Source organism: Cupressus sempervirens, chromosome 11 (assembly GCF_028749045.1).
Source record: "Cupressus sempervirens isolate cs-2001-9-10 chromosome 11, ASM2874904v1, whole genome shotgun sequence".
Classification (NCBI taxonomy): domain Eukaryota; kingdom Viridiplantae; phylum Streptophyta; class Pinopsida; order Cupressales; family Cupressaceae; genus Cupressus; species Cupressus sempervirens.
Genome location: NC_143128.1, coordinates 140,965,548 through 140,983,849, shown reverse-complemented (window position 1 = coordinate 140,983,849; position 18,302 = coordinate 140,965,548). Strand labels below are relative to the sequence as shown.

Here is an 18,302-nt window from a genome sequence, read left to right as displayed (position 1 = left end):
CTATTACTTTCCCTTGTTGTTTTGCTTGTTAGAAATAGTTGAAACTGTTGCAATTGGTGAACCGGATACAACTACCATCTGCCAATCCTTTGTTTGAGTTCAGCAAACAAGAAACACTCCTTGACCTACAAGTCCGTACAATTTTTTTGCTTATGATTGTCTTATGCCCTTTATGAAGGCCGTATGCTAATATTATTTCTTGAATTCTCCTTTCCGTACAGTGGCTCGAGTCTTAAATTCTAATATGTTTATGGTTGTACGACGGTCTTTGCTTCCCTATCCCGGTGGTGGTACGGTGTGGTATGTGCTTTCTTTCCAACGCACAGTATCTTAACAAGCAGAAGTCCGTATAGTGTACGGTTATAATCTCTCAAACTATTTTACCGTTTGGTATTTCCCCAAACCGTAGGAGACCTCCCACTCAAAAAGACCATACAAGGCTTCTTTCTGTTCGTACATCTATATGGTACCCTTAATGTGCAGTGGTTTCTTGTTAACTACCATGCTGTATTGGATTCTCTTCAATATTTGGTCTGTACTGTGTCCAAACTATGTGAATGTTTCCTCCGGTAACTCTTTTATGCGTCCCAACCGTAGGGTACTTTATGTTTGCTTGCCCTCTAGTTCGTAAGGTATCTGTTCTTTGGCTGTACGGTATCTCATATTTATCTTCCCTTTATGCTGTACGGTATCTTCTATTTGTCTTCCCTTTATGCCGTACGATATCTTCTATTGGTCTTCCCTTTGTGTCGTATGGTATCTTCTATCTAGCTTCTCCCTTTATTCTAGTGTCCGTATGGTATCAACTCCTTTAATATTTAAGCCGTATGGTATTATTTCCTTCAACTATGGCTGTATGGTATCGTTTTAGGTCACGAGTTGTTCTTTTCCCACTTCGTATGGTGCACTTCCTATGTTTGTATGGTGTTGAATGCAAAATATCTACTTTTCCCTGTGTGCTTTGCATTCGTACGATGTTCTTTCCTTTCTAGTAATGACCGTACCGTATTATCTTTCCACTTGATGGCCTTCAGTATATTCTTTTATCATTGTTCTATTAACATATTACAATTTTACATTCTTTATTATTATTATTTACATTTACTTACATATTTACATTATTTATCTATTATTTTTTATACTCTTTGAGTTGTTTTTCTGTGGAGGCGGAGGCACGTTATTTCTTTCATGGTAGATTTTCAATTTTGACCCATTCACTGCATTGAGCACTTCTCGTCGAACGTCCATAATTTGATTACTCCATTATTGCCGACTTCGCAGATCTTGTACGGTTCTACCCATTTTACGTTGAATTTTTCTGGTTTGATCTTGTTGTGCCCATTGTACTTCAAAACTAATTGGCCTGGTTGAAATTTATTCAACTTCAATTGCTTATCATGCCATGCCTTCCGCCTGTACTGTGTAACTTCTGTGGCCCATTGTGCCTGCAATTGTCACTCATCCAGTTTATTTAAATTATACAATCTCTCCCTTAGACTTTCCATATCTCCTAACTTATTTTCAATTGCAATTCTTAAACTCGATACCATGGATTCCGTCGGTACCACGACCTCCTGCCCATACATCAACTGAAATGGCGTGTGTCCTATAGTTACCTTGTATGAAGTGTGGTACGCCTGTAACGCTGATGGTAGTTTTTCTTCCCAATCTTCCCCTTTGACTACGCAAGATTTATAAATCACTCCAACCAAGATCTTATTCGTAGCTTATGCTTGTTTGTTAGCTCTTGGGTTGTCATCCAGGAATGCCTTAAAGTTTCCGACAGACATTTTATCAAATATGTGTAAGATAATTTGTTGGAACGTTGCCGGAGCATTATACAGTCCAATGACATCCTGTTATAGGCATATACTCCATCTTCCACTATGAATGTTGTTTTCAGCCTATCTTCTTCGGCAATAGATCTCTGGTTGTATCCAAAGAACCCATCCACAAATGAATAAATTTCATGCCCCCAACTTCTTCCAGAATGGTATCAGTGAATGGTATCGGGAATGGATCTTTAATTGTTACTGCATTTAGGCATCGAAAGTGTACGCATATTCTTATCTGGGTGGTGTCCTTCAGAGATATCAGTGATACCCACTCACTCGTCTGCACCCTAAGAATAATTCCTACTTCCGGCATCCGGTCAATCTCATCAGTGACCCGTGCGACATGGTTTTTGTTACTCCCATACGGCCGTTTTCCTACGGGTACCGCACCTATCAACGGTACTCGGTGGACACATAACTTCGATGATACTCCTTTCAAAACCTTATACGTCCATGCAAACACGTCTTTGTACTCCATAAATATTTTGAACGCTGCTGCCTTCAAGACTAGATTCCATATATTTTTCGGATTGGCTTCATCTCCTAAGTTCACTGTTTTTATAGTAGGCTCTATGTACTTTATAGGTTCGTCATCACTAAACATATGCCAGCGTTTCATCTACATGTGCTTCTCCCTCCACTTCTCTATACTCTTTCGGAAACTCATTCCCTTCTTTCCCCTCTTCAACTTAGGAAGGAGCTTGGAGTCCTCCATCTGCCAATGGAGTAAGCCGTTCACCGAGTCTAGGGCATCATCATTTGACCCTCTCTCTAATCTCAATACTCCTTTGTTAGGTTCCATTCTTTTCTTCTCCTCGTCATCACCTTCGCATTTGCCTTCGGAATTCAACAACGCTGCCTCCTCACCTACCATTTATGTGTGCAGGTCGATTATAAATCTCCGGCCTCCGCCTTCCATGGACAGAGTTTTGTTTCCAATCATGCTTCACCTTCGCCTGTACCAGTCACCTCCGTCTGAGGATGGCTTCGTACCCTTTTCTTTTTAACGGCATGACCACAAAATCCAATAGGAATGGCTATGTGCCGATAGTTACAGGCTATGCCATCAGGGTCCCTAAGGGCTTAATCCCATGCCGATCAACAGTGAGTAATTGAAATGTAGGTGGCCACAACGTAGGTTGTCCCAACTTTTTCCATATATCTTTTGGTAGTACGTTTACTCCTGACCCTCTGTCGATGATTGTGTCTGTAAGTACGGTTCCTAGGCTACCCATCTCTACTACTGCCGAATGTCTTCTCATAGTGAGTGCCAATAGCATTGGGTCTGTTGCAGTCACTCTGTTGCCATCCCTTCCTGTCTCTTCTGTTGCTTTCAGGAGTGGTGTCATGTTCAATATCGCAGTTTGTAACTGAGGCATTGTAAGAAGGTCATTCAGTTTCATGGGAACTTCCATTTGCATTACCTGCCTTATAATATTCTGTTTTGCCAGATTCCTCTTTGAGGTGCTGACAGTGTCTTTTGTTTGTAATTTTTCCGTTTCTATTTGTTTTTCCAACTCTATTTGTGCTTGCTGCAACCTCTTCTTTTCTTTTCTGCCTTTGGGTACATTGCCTTCTTTGCTTGTTCGCGAGTGATGGTTAGTATCTCCTCATCACATGTTTCGATGCTTAACAAGTTCACCCCTCGCTTAGGGCATTTCAAATCCTCGTGGTCTCCCAAACCGCACCATCTGCACAACTATGGTGTTGCCTTCGTGGTATAGTCTTTGGCGAAGTGCCCCCAGAAGTTGCATGCACGACATTGTATCATTGGCCATCCACTCAAGTCATACTGTATCTAACTTCGACCCCCATTGTTATTAGTATTATTACCAACTTGTCCACACCAGTTATTGTTATGGTATCCTCTTGAGGTTGCGTCATTGTTCATGTTCATTCTTGCTTTTGTGGCGAACACTTCCTATGTCAGTAACAGTTGTTGATGTCCCTTTGTCTTCATATTGAATGGGCATTCCTTTGTGGAATGTCCTGCAATTTGGCAGATATCGCAAAATTGTTTTTTCGGGCAAGAGCCCTTTGTGTGGCCCTCCTTACAGTTCATACAACACAATTCCCTTTTAACTGAGTTAGGATTCTTTTTCAGATTTTTGAACTCCATCATTTGTTACATATCCTTCTGCAACGCTCAAACCTTCTTGATTCTTCGTTGTTGTTGCTACTTTCAGAAGATGAATCATCTGAGTTCGACGATTTGTTCTTTTTGCTCGTTTTCTGCTCACTCTCCAGATCCATCACCTGATTATACGCATCTATGTATGACGGTAGGGGTACAATTTTTATCTTTTTCTTTAGTGCCAGCCGTAGCCCTTCAACAAACCATCTTTTGTTTAATTCGTCCGGTGGTTGGCTCTCCATTTTCCCCACCAACTCCTTCAACCTTCTTGCATATACTCGGATTGTTTTGTTCTTCCCTTGTTTCGTACTGTATATTTCTGCTACTATTTCATTATCATCCCTTAGTAGTCAAAATTCTACTATGAATTCTTTCTTAACGTTCGACCATGTAGTTAATTTTTGAGGATCGACATCTACAAACCAATCAATTGCTACACTTCGTAGGGTCGCTAAAAACTGTCAGATCCAGTCATCGTGGTTCGTTACACCGTTCTCCATCTAGATCGTTTCACATGTTTTACAATGTCTAATTGGATTGGCCATCCCATCACCATTGAACTTAGGCAATTTTTCCTATGGTCCTGCCATTGTTACTTTCTTCTGATTCTATGGTACTTGGTGTGTACCCATGCTGTTCTTAGTATACGTGCTGTTCTGAGTACCCGCGTTGTTCTGAGCACCTGCATTGTCCTGAGCATCTGCATTGTTCTGCACAATTGTGTTACTTCGGACCACTACCCTACTTTGGACAACCACGTTACCTGGTGAGAAAGGATCTTCCTCAAGCAAAGTTGTTCGATTCTCTACATGTATCTATTCGTTGGGTGTATCGGGAACAAAGAGTTCACTCCATGCTCGTGCTCCTTCGGCACTTCGAGTCGTGCGAGTTACTTCCCTTATGTTCGGATTCTCTACCCTCGGCGTATACAAGTTAAGGAACTCCTCCCTTGTCTCTTCCACCAAATTCAACCACTATCAAGTTTCTTCTAGCAATTCCTCGACACTCCTCGGTCTGCTAGGTGAATGCACTCCCTCTGTCTGTGCTCCTTCACCACCTTGGTGTCCGTTGGTAAGCTATTGAAGCTTCTATTTGCGCTCTGCCTATTGTGCTAAAATCAATACTTTCTATGCTGTGTGTATCTCATGCTTATTTTTTATCTTATTCCTACCTTTATTAAGCAGATTTGGCATTAATCTTCATAACACTTTCTTTGTTCCAGGTTCGATTGGCAACGATGCCAAATGTTTACTATACAGAGTAAAAGGATATCTATTGCATGTAGTACAGTAAGATATAACACATAACAGATACTTTATTCATATACATAATATGCACTCCAAGTACAATGCTTACAATAATGATTATGATGTTTCAATAGTCCTTACGGATGATGTACATATGCTTTTCCGAAGGAGTGACTCAACCGTCACGCGCCCTTTCAGATACAATTCTACTCGTCAATCTTATGATCATTTTTGCAGGTGACCATTATGAACGGTATCATGAATGGCATAGTGTATGATTGGGTATCCTTGCTGGTTGGGCATGTGCAGGAGTTCATGTCACTACAACACAACTTTTTACATGCCACACTACGCCATCGGTCTATTTCTTGACGCTACCGCATGGATGATATCGAATGATATATTAGAAATCAAGCTAGGTTTGACAAAACCAAGGGAGCACCGATTATGCGGTGGAGGCACCTTGATACTCTTGGAGGGTAGAAGGCCATTGGACAGAAAAGAATGCGACAAGAGGTAGAAAGTTCTGAGCATGGGAACACGGATAGTGGGAGACAAGACACATCTTTTGAGGACAGTGACTCAGAGGAGGGAGTGGAGGATGAGGATGATGATGAGGAAGTCGAAGTTATTACAACACCACCCCTACTATTTCCGAGGACCCTCACAACTACCTCCCACTCGCACTTAGTCCCCGCAAGCATTCACATTCTTGGGTTCGGATAGTTTAGGCAACCTGTTGTCATGACGCCAATCACCATAGTAGGTAGACTAGCAGCACGACCAGCTTCAAGGAGCACCGAGCCTTCAGTTGTAGTACCTGATATAGTTGTATCGAAGGTAGCCATGGGGTTACTTGAAGGAGTTGGCGAAGAGGGCTTGCCAACCGTACTAGAGGCAGAGGTTGATATAATTGTTCCAGAGGAGGAGATGGACACTCAAGAGGGAGTGATGGAGATACCGATAGGTGAGGGTTTGAGGACGTTGGGTGTCCACTTGGATGTGGTAGGTTCGGATGCAGTGGTTACGGTAGATACAACATTGTTAGATCGCCTGAGGAGCTAGATAGAGAGAGAAAAACTTAGAGGTTGAGCACGTATTTGAGTACAAGGTTTCACTTTACACCAGCACCTCGAGCAACATACCTTCACATGCCTACGCGAGAAGTAGCTCCAGAGGAAGATCCTCTACAGACATAGGTGGAGGAGCGTCACCTGACACGGATTGATGGACTACCACATAGTGCTGTTGAGCGGATGGTGAAAGCAGTAGAGAGGGCTATGGGTGCTCATTAGTAGCCTCCAATAGTGCCAAAAACAGTGACAAGAGAGGCATTCTTTGCCGATATAGCGACTCTAGCGACCCGGGCACATCAAGTGGTGGCCTCTGCAGAGATACAAGCCTTGGATTCAGTGGTGAAGGAGCTGGAGAATCTTAGATCTTTCATGAGAGTAGGATGTCTAGTGGCCTTTACAGTTTGTTTTGAGGAGCGAGAATGGTCAAGTTTGGAGACTGTAGAGATGCGCCAAGATTGGGCCACTACAAGAGATTCAAGTACGGAGAGCCGAGTAGAGGCTTTGACTCAGGAGATAGTTGAGATTCACAGGGATGCGTATTACATCCTTTGGAGGAGCCAGGTAGACTAGGTAGCAACGGAGAGGGTTCGGGAGAAGTCAACTACCAGGTTAGCCGTGGAGAGGGCAGCATTGTTAGCTTGACAAAGTCAGCTATAGAAGGTGGCAGCAGAGGAGGAACAATTAGCAGTAGAGAAAGAGCGGGTGGCAGAGGAGAAAGAGAGAGAGCTTGAAGAAATTGCTGAAATGATGCAATCAGCTTTGGAGCTTCAGATGGAGGCTGAAGGATAATTGAAAGTATGGAAGGAGCAAGTGTATAAGCTGCAAGCAGAGCTGAACGAGCTTAGAGCACGAACGACTACTACACCAGGGACGCATCCCTCTTCTTAGTGTCTAAATATTGATGTAATTATTTGTTTTGGTTGTAATTTGAGTTTTGTTGTAAGGGTTGTTTGTATTTTGTCGTCCAAAGACGACTTTACACTTTGGGGGGGATGATGTTGTCGGTAAATTCTATATTGAAGCCAATGGGTAGAATTGTATCCGAAAGGGTGTAAAAACCCCTAGCCAGTTCCCAATTCAAATCTTGATGAACAGATTATTGTTTCAACGTTTTTTAATTTTTTGATCATATATCTGCTCTTTTGATACTTTGAAATATGTAACTATTGAGACCATAAATAGCAAAACTATAAACCTTTTCAAAACAATGATTGTAATTTATTAAATTAAAAAGACTTGTGTTATAGTAAGGGCAAATTACAATTAAATATTTCAGAATTTGTAGCTCAATTTCACAGCCCAAGAATGCATGCTGAAAACCGTTTCTCCTAGTCCAGGCACAACCAATTGCATTAACAGATGTTTAGTCGAGAGTGATTGCAGCCCCGATGAATCAATCAGTATGGGCGTTTATGAATTACTGATGGAAATTTGCCCCACTTGGGCGTTTGAACAAGTAGTTCAAATTGGGACTGAATTAGTCAAAAATCGTCCACTGAAAATGGACGCAAGCAGCTGATAATATGGGTAGCAATTCCACCAAAAAATTCAACCAAGGAAATGCCAAAACAGCAGCCCCAATGACGTTAGGAATGAATTGCCCAGAATTGTAGAATTTTGTAGATATTTCCAACCAAGAACATAGACCTTTCTTTATTAATCCAGTCAACAAAACCAATGTAGAATCTCAGCATAAAACGTTAACCTTCCACACCAGATATCTCCAAGCCATAGTAGACATAGAAGGGGAATGTCTAACCAATAACAAACCCACTATACTTCAGTAGTGGAATGAAAGCACTTCTCAGCTACAATGATGAACGGTAGAGAAGTTAGGCAATCTTAGCTATACCTCAGCAGCTAAATTGCAAGTGCAATTCTTAGAATTTTCAACCGTTATACATCAGCAAGGGCATACAGTTAAGAACCCAGGAAAAAGCCACAAAGACACAATAAGCAAATATATAATCAAGCATGTCATTCCCAATGAAATGAGCTTGTATTTATATCCTCCAAATTCCCTTTTGTTGCCAAAATGTAACTTCACTCAAGAAGCTTCACCACACAACATTAATTAGAAGCTTCCTCTAGATTCTCTCACTTGACTTGGCTTAACCAATTAATAAATGACATTTTCCAAAGATAACTCAACTCTCGACTTAAGAGAAATTATAAAGTTAAATTGTAACTCTATAATAAGCCATTTAATAATTAATAATAATTTGGCCGCTAAAAATTTAATAACTCCCAAAATACTCATCATTTAAATATGCCGTCTGAAATAGGAGTCATACTTATTATTTCTCCATATGACCAAATGCACTTTCCAAAAATAGAAAGGGTCCATCTCAATCAACACCCGACTTACTACAAATAGTAAGTACACCAAACTAAGCCCAAATCAAGTCCAATCTGAGCCAAACGAAGACTAGCTGGTAGCTTACAGAATTGTAGAGAAGACAAGACCCTTCCAAGTCAAGCCATTGCGTCAGAAGACCATTTATACACAATAATTAGCCTACGAGGATCACAATAATAGGCTAAACTCTCAAACTTTGATACTAGCATAAAATGGGGACATTACAAAGGGTGCATGACGGTTAAGTCACCCCTTCAGGAAAGTATATGTACATCATCCGTAGGGACTATTGAGACATCATCATAATCATTGTTGTAAGTGTTGTACTTGGAGTGCATATTGCGTATATGAATAAAGTATCTGTTCTATGTTATATCTTATTGAACTAGATGCGATAAGTATCCTTTCATCCTGTACGGTAAACATAAAGAAGTATTAAACCTATTTTAACTTGCTTGTCTTGAGCTAGGAGACCTTTTGAAAACAACTTTTTTGATACTTGATGGTGAATCCTTTGTGTGACCTTGGTTTCCTGCTGTTATTCTTTTTTAGTCTTAAAACTTTGATTTTCTTCAAGACCAACTCCACATTTATTAGTAGTCATGTTTTGTAAGCCAGTGACTTTGTTTGATGACATGAATTTTTTGATTTATCTTCTCACATTCAGCTGCAATTTTTTTTCTAATTTTCTAAGTGAAAGGATTCTAGCTTCAGGTCTTTCACAATTTTCTCCCTTGAGCTTAAATTGATTTCTGATCTCTGTTTTTATTTTCTTTGCTTCTTCAGATTGAACCTTCAAATTGACTCTCGATTTCTTTGCTTTTGGAAGAGCTTGAGTGATCCAATTTAAGAATTCAGACTACAATACCTGGTGTTAAGCTTGCAATATTGTGATTTAACTGAAAATAATAAAATTCAACAAGAGATTATGCAAGCCAAAGAGTGATCCATTCTATTTGAAAGTGGAGTTTATACAATGTTTGATGGATGCCAAGGGTCACTAGTATCCCTTGGAAATTAAAAATGAACTTGGAAATTAAAATGAAAAGTCGACATTATTTAATTACAAATTAAACTTTAAAAACTACTAAAACTATGAAATCTTATATAAATTTTTTTGTCTACCTGTAGAAATCATAGCTTTCTACTCGTCGCTCGAAATCACAAACCGTTAGCTTTGTGGAAAGATCTCCAAGGGCTTGTTTGTTTGTGGGAATTCATCTGGATTAGGAATTTGTTTTTAATTCTCAGTTTGGTGCGCCAAATCGGGATTTGGGAATTGGAATTTGTATTCCCATTTCTCGATCTGCCAAGACTTGCCCGTATGGAATTTTCTCCATTTCTGCTAAGTTACCGGTTTCTCTCCAACAACTTTCAAAGTCTGGTTCAATTATGTACAAAGTTTGGTCCTTGTCAAATTCTTCCCAAATTTGCCTGCAAATCTACGATTTTTCTGCAAATTCTGTAAGAGGATCCCAGGCAAAATTTGTAGTGAATTGTAAAGAATTTGCTGCCCAACGGCCGAGCGTGGGTTGAATTTGGTTTCAAAACATTTTTTCTAGACTTTTTAAAATTGTATTGTTTTTGCCTAATTTTGTCTATTCGATCCTCCCAACCCTAAAGTGACCTCTAAAAAGACCAAAAAAGATTGTATATGTCACTTATGCATTTGTGAATGAAAATTGAAACTTGCTTATAGAGGAAATCCAAATTGACAATAGGTGACATCCAAATTGACAATAGGTGACATCCAAATTGACGATTACAGATGAATTTTATTAAAAAGGATATGATATCTTTGAATCTAGGGTTTAAAACTTGAATCTCAACTCTTGATCGAGTCTAGTTAGAAATCCTCTAACCAATACAAAATAAAAAATCATTTAACTATGTGTACTAAAAATGTATTACACTTCTGTAAACCCTTATTCTTGAGAGTACCCATGAAAGAGAGCATCTCAAGAGATGGCTTATAGCTCTCTACTTATGACATGCAAAGGTTACAAAATGGTAGCATAGTGGCGCTCAAATGAACCAAAGCTATGCAACCCTTGCAAGGTGCATCATAGAACGAGAGATTCAAAGAGTAGAGGCAATGAGTGCCAATATCCAAGAATCCTCAAATGGGCGTGCAATGCAAGATGAAAGCTAAACTAAATGAGATGTAAGATGCAAGCTAACAAGTATGAAAGATTACAAAACCCCTATTTAGACTAGGTGAGCTATTCTAGAGCACAAAAGGAAATCTAAACTAAAATGCCATAATGCAAGAATGAGAAAGCAATTATGAAATGCAAATGCAAGAGTGCTCCAAGTCCTTCAGAGCTCCAAAGTCACCAAGAAAACTTGCATCATATTGTTAGCATAAGATAAATGGCTATGAGATGAGAAGAGAGCTCTCCCTTTTAAAGATAAATGTATGGTAGGGATTTAGAGGCAAAAGAGACATAATCAAGGGAGGAGAATGCATCTTGAGTGATCCATGTGCACAAGCATCTCCACCAATCACAATCAACAATTGACTTTTGAGAGGGAAAGAAATATGTGGAGGAGAATTAAAGTTACTTAGGATAAGTGGGAAGTGGGGCTTTTTTATTTGATTAAAAGGGGACATGTTCTTTTAATTAAATAAGAGACCTAGGATAAAGTGGTCAAACCATAGGTTATAATCGAATAAATAGATTTTTGAGGATTTGATCAAGAATAAGAAATGGATAAATTAAGCAAAATTGCTAGAAAGGGGGCTTATAGTCTAGATGACCTTTTTTGGGTCATTACAAACTACACTTATCTTTTGACAATTCCTTTCATTCTCAAACTATCCCCTTGATATAGAAATATGTTCTATGTATGTGACCAAGCAAGTTTATTATGTTGTATGTATGGCTAAATGATACAATTAATATCCTATTGAACTGAAGCATAGTTATGGTATGGTGGTGTGTTTTGCTATGTTGCTTTACTATTAGTATAGTGATGTATGGACTTATTTGTTGTTGCATATATACACACACATGCGTGCTTTAAAAAAGCATATGTTTTTGTATAGATGAATCTAAAACAAATCTGAACCCAACCCTCTAAAATTGGACGAATTTTGAACCCGAATCTCAAACCCGCATTCGTACTAGAATTCAAACCAACTTAGCATTTCTGTTTAACGTTCCCTATGGTCCAAGGTTTCGAATAATAGAAATGGAAATTCTACCACCGGGAAACCTCCATCAATGAAGATGGCAGTTTTGCTGAAAATGAATAGTGGTTACAATTATAGTGGGCATGAATGGACGACTAGTCTTTATACGTTCTCACATGGTCACACAAGGCATTTCAACAGATTGGGAGTGGGATTCATCCATGGCAAGGCACCCAACCGTTCTGATTATTTTGTTCTTTTGTTTATTTTTACCATCATCTTTTTGGTTCTCTTGCATAGCGAAGTTTTTGAAGTCCAATGCTCAGGCTAAGGCTAGCGTTGATGTTGTTGTATGTTCGTTTGTTTTATTTGTCTATTTTCTTTGGTTGTTATTCCTTCACAGAGCATTTCATTCTCCTCATTGTTACCTCCACTACAATCCATTATTACTTCCTTATTAGAATCACTAGCCATCTTACTACCGAGCCTGCAATTGTAGAGCACGTCCTCAAGACTGGATTTAAAAACTATGAAAAATACCCCGCTTGAAGTTTCTTTTGTGGGATTTCTTGGGCGACAAAATCTTCAATGCCGATGGAGAGCAGTGGAAGATTTAGAGGAAGGCTGCTATCTATGATTGCAACACAAAATCCTTCAGAAATTTTGTAGTCAAGACTGTGCAATTCGAGATCACAGATTGCCTCTTGCCCGTTCTTTCCAATGTCTGCAACAATGGAGTCTCTGTAAATTTAAATTTCAATTCTAAGTTTAATTTTGTAGAACCAAACAAAGAAAAAACATCTTCCCCATCAAATTCCAAGTGAACCAAACGGATCGAGAATAACAAATCTGGAATAACAAATTCATAATAACAAATTCCAATTCCGAATTCTTATTCCAGCAGCCAAATGAGCCCAAAGAGTTCTACATCAGTGTTGGAAGGTTTAAGTGAAGGGCTACACCTTCTTGGAGGTCCTAAATGTTGTTTTTTTGAGGACCGCTGCAAATGTAATAGCAGTGCCATAATGTTTTGATATGTGTTTTCCAAATGCCAATGACCTCTTGTTTTTGTATGAGGAATAAACCAAGAGGAAACATGTCCCTTCATGGGACATGTCTATTCATTAATATAATGATAATCTTAATATATATATTAGTCATTATTATATTAATTATCTCACAAGTTTATCCTATTAAAGCTACCAAACATCAACACTCCCTCTTAGCTAAGGAGGATAAAAACAAATACATATTACCACATTGGTAATGTTTGGAATGACACATAAAGGAAATCTTTGATCAAAAGATTTCCATTATTGTGATATCACATTTGATATCATGAGTATTGGTCTTCTAGAATATCGACACAAGATATTCACCAAGTACTCAAAAGGTTTCATATCACATATGATATCATGAGTATTAGTCTCCTAGAATATCGACACATGATATTCACCAAGTACTCAAAATATTGTATATTATGACATTTGATATCACGAGTATTGGTCTTCCAAAATACATGATATTCACCAAGTACTCAATAAGGTTTGATATCACATTTTATATCATGAGTATTGGTCTTCCAAAATATATGATATTCACCGATTACTCAATAAATTTTGATATCATGAGTATTGGTCTTCTAGAATATCAGCGCATGATACTCACCACAAATACTCTTTGAGTAATGACCTTCCAAAATGTCGAGATGCAAGGTATTCACCGAGTATTGTGAGTAATGGCCTCCAGAACATCAAGTTAGATGATATTCACCAAGTGCTCTGTGTAATAGCCCTCCAGAACATCAATTTGCATAACATTCACCATGTACTCAAAAAATGTTTATAAGGTAACAAGCATTCTCATAATGCATACCATATAAACATACACAATGCAAAGTATAATCTATCATGATTTGCATAGACATTGTAAGATATCCATCATAATAGAAATGAAGTTATTGTAAGATTGCCACCTTTCGATAACTTCTACAAATACAAGTGATGATCATTTGGAAGTTGTCACTTCCTCATGATGTACACAGGGAGTAGGTCCATTAAATCCACATGATACCAAAAGTTTACATGAAGTCAAAGCCGCTTGTAATTTTTATATATTCAAGATCTTCAAGAATCAATTGAAAAATACCCTCTATTCTCCTCCTTCAGACGAATGTGTTAGACTCCCTCTGAATCTGATAGCAATCATTTTTCCTGCAATAACAATCTTGGAGGAAAAGATTGAGGCAAATAATTCTTATAGTAATAAAAATCACTTTTAATAATTATTCTCAATAATATACATAGACACACATAATCATTTAATTTCACATTATATATATCATAGGGCTTGTACGTGTGCTCATTATCTCATTAAAGTAAGGAAACTTATTTCATAATCCCAATACATATCACATATACTCGTTAGTTTTATTTATAAATTAAAAAATCCGTACATACCTTTGCTAAGCATGTGGAAGCCGATGCTTTAATACCAATGACGGCTCACCTTTCTTAATTGTCATGATTGATCTCGTGCAGGTGTCTTAATAATCTGTTCATTCAACCCGTTCTTGATTACTCTGAATCCATCAACTACTATGTTCCACGAGACCAAATTTGGTTTGGGCATTCTCTGAAAGATTCTCATTGCCTTTTCCATATTGCCATCATAAGCATAACCTGACAGCAAGGTATTTCACAACACAGTATCTTGCTTTTGCATTTTGTCAAACACTTTCATGCATCCTCCATTCTGCTGCACTTGAAATTCATATCAACCAATGCACTGGCCAAGAAAACATCATATGCTGAAACCCATTTCTAACAACACACCCCTGTAACTCTTGGCCAGAATGTAAGGCTTCCAAGGCAGCACACATTGGAAGAATACATGGAAATATGGATTGATATGAAGAAATCGCTGATCGTTGCATTTGGTAAAACAGTGTCAAGCCATCCCAAGGCTGAGTATTTCTGTAATAAGCTCCCATCAAGGCAGTCCAAGTTATCACACTTGGTTCAGACATGTTTTCAAACACTTGGTGGGCATCTTCCAGATGGAGCAACTTCATATACATAATCACAAGTTTGGTATCTAAATGCACATCTGGCTTAAATCCAGTTATAATGATACGGGCATGTACTAGTTTAGCCTCTAGCAGGGCCTTGGTATGAATGCAGACCTGCAAGAGGGAGGAATACACAAGGGCATTTGGCTCATGGATAAAATTCAAGACTTCCAGAGCCTCTTTCAACCGCCCATGCTTACAAAATGCTTTCAGCTTTCCCACACAGCTTTGATTGGCATTATAATTACCTGCCAATTGAATGTGGCTATCAGGCCTCGATATGGCATTGACCATTAAAGTGGGTTTGGCTCTTGAGAGAACCAAGTCCAGCTACTGTCTTGTGATTGCATAGTTGTGACATTGCTACTTTCTATCACTTTTCATCAAATTCATAGCGGGTATAAAGAAAATCTGACTTGTAATGGCTGAAAAGGTTTTCAGAATGCTTCTACAATTGCCTCGATTATCACCCTGCTAGAGTTGAATTTCTGCGCAAAGATTTTATTGGAGTTCAATGCTTCCGATTGTTTGTATTTGACATCACCCGTGATCCATATTTGAAATGTTTCTGACATTTTATATCTTTGAACATGCTTATGCTCTTAATTCATTAAGATCTCGATGATTTTTTTTTTTTCAATTATGATTTTGATACAAGTTTTATTGCCAACTGTCTTTTATCATTTCTTACATTTGCAACTAGGCTTTTATACCATGTTGTTTTTCTGAGGGTTGCTGCATATGTAATAGCCCTGCCATAATGTTTTGGTATGTATTTTCCAAATGGCAGCAACCTCTTGTATTTGTATGAGGAATAAACCAAGAGGAGACATGTCCCTTCATGGGTTATGTCTAGTCATGAATATAATGATAATCTTAGTCATGAATATAATGATAATCCCACAAGTTTATCCTGCTAAAGCTACCAAATATCAACGCTGAAGCCCTGAAATGCCTCAAAGACCTCAGAAAATGCAAATTACTATGATATAGAAAATACCGAAAAATTAGATTTTGGTATTTTCCCATTTCTGCTTGTGTCAACATCTTCCACATCATCCTGAATTGTGTTCTGATCATTGAGATATCTTGGATTTTGCCTCGTTCTTTTCTTGTAGCAACAACCTCAAGTTAATTTTTCTTTCTAAGTCTTTTGATTTCATTTAAGACACTTATTAGCTCCTCTTCATGAATTATTTCGCCTTCTTCATCACTACGATCTTCATGTTCTTTATTTTCATCATGTACCTCTTCTATGGCCATGAACAATATTTGTTCAACTAAGGATTCTTCATATGTTTTCTGAAGTTTCTCCCAAATCTCTTTAGCTGTATTGCAATGCACGACTTTCACAAATTCTGTCTTTGACAAGCCACAAAAGATTGTCTTCAAGGCTTTTGTATTATTTTCCAAAGTTCTCTTCCCATTAGCATCCATTGGTGGAGAAGGAGGAATTGTATAACGAGTCTTAACGCTATTCCAAACATCAAAGCCAAGAGACATTATATAGGTACACATTTGGACATTTGAGAATGCATAGTTGAAGCCATTAAATAAGGGAGCTCTATTGGCAGCAAGACCTTCATGAGATATTGAGAACCTATGTGTGCAATTGGGATCAACTTCCAAGCATTTAAATTCTATTTCCAAAGGAAGCCTGCTTTGATACCAATTGAAGGGGACACAAAATACTGAGAGGAGGGGGCAGGGGGTGAATCAGTATTTTTAACTTTTGAAAACATGAAACTAGTTAAAACGTATAGAGAGAAAACAAGCAGCAAACACCGAATTTCATTGTCAAAAACCCTTTTGAGTAAAAAACCACAACACACTAGCTTTGGTTAACACAATGGGCACCAACCCAGATTGCATAAGTAAGCATCATCTCACAGAGAGCATCAATTCTCTTTAAAGCACCAACTCCGATCAACTGAAATACCAATTTAAGTTTGAGCACCAACTCAATTGCATAACTCAATAACACTTTTCAAAACTTTCTCAGCACTGCAAACACCATCCATGATTTACGCAATGCCCGTTAATCTGAAATATGCAGAGCAATTCCACACAAAGCAACACCAGCATCGACTCCAAAAACTACGTATCAAACTCAATAATCAAACTTGACTTGCTTGAGCCAAACATCACATCATCTTTTTTTACCTTCGATCACATACAATTTCATTACTTGCTCAACTTCCAAAAGGAAATGAACAGCTGGAGGATATACCAATTACTTCAGAAAAGTCTTCAAGGAAGAAATGTTACAAGAATTTGCAGCACTAAATTCAGAAATGTTACAAGAATCTGCGGCATTAAATTCCGAATCATTACAAGAATCTGCAGCACTCTATTCATTTAATTTTGATACTGAAATTCTGATTTATTAAGTTTTGACACTGTAATTCTGATTCATTAAATTTTATTGCTGTCAGAACTCCTGCAGCCACCATTCACCAAAAAAGATTAATTCACTACAATAGGGGCTACCACCAATTAAGAATATTGTGCCGCAGACTTTTCAATGGCATGTCTGGAAAGTTGGCCTTAACTTGATTCACCATAGATTTCATAACTTTGAGTTCCCTAATTAGAAGTCTCAGTGTTTCTTGAGTAAAATCTGAGTCTGAAGAAACATGAATGTGACCTTTGACATCAATGACAAAAGATTCCACACCACTGACATGTTTTTCTATTCTTAGAATTTTTTGTAGGACACCTGTAACTACATAGGAGATATATTCTGTGCATTAGAATTGCTGATCATAATTGAACATATTAGTCACATCCATTCTGTAACTTGTCTCATAATTCAAGCTATCAACTCTTTGTCAAAGCAAATGGAAAAGGAAGAAGTCTTCTATTCTGTTTTAATAATAATTCCTTAGTTGTTTTCTTTTCGTGCTAATTTCGTATTCATAATATTCTGTTGTACTATGTTCATACAGTTGATGTAGAGAGGCATGCACGGGACTTCATGGAAGCAGCAAAAAAGCTTCAGCTTTTCTTTATTCGACTTCAGCATCAAAGTCAACCAAGCAAAGAGGAGGCACTAAAAAAGGTATTATTCTTTTTGATCCTTAATGCTGGAGAATATTAACTTTTGTGTTTTGAACATTAATAGGATTTTGGGGCTTTTATATTCACTCTTCGCTATGAAGGTAGCATGTGATATCCTTAATACAGATTTGTGCATTTTTTTATGAGATTCCTTTGAGTTTTTTTTGAATTTCAAGTAACTGAAACTATTTGTAATGGTGACACAAACAGCAATTAATCGAAAAGACCCTTGAAGTCCCTTAGTTAACAATAAAATTTAGGTCATATGTCATTGGTAATCACCATGATAGAATTTTTTTTTTAAGTTGATAGGCTTTTCCTGCAGAGTGAGCTCACGGCCATATGCATAAAAACCTGTCTCACGCCTTGAAACCGTCTCACACCT

At 38.1% G+C, this 18,302-nt stretch overlaps 1 protein-coding gene across 2 annotated transcripts in view; it reads left to right on the top strand.

Annotated features, from left to right (window-relative positions):
- The window catches only part of LOC149528598 (mediator of RNA polymerase II transcription subunit-like protein), an 85,935-nt gene that overhangs the window by 21,931 nt on the left and 45,702 nt on the right, over positions 1-18,302 (top strand). For both annotated transcript variants that reach the window (XM_089810225.1, XM_089810224.1), the window contains exon 2: positions 17,806-17,918. In XM_089810225.1, coding sequence (XP_089666351.1) covers positions 17,806-17,918 — 113 coding nt within the window. The remainder of the gene's footprint in view (positions 1-17,805; positions 17,919-18,302) is intronic.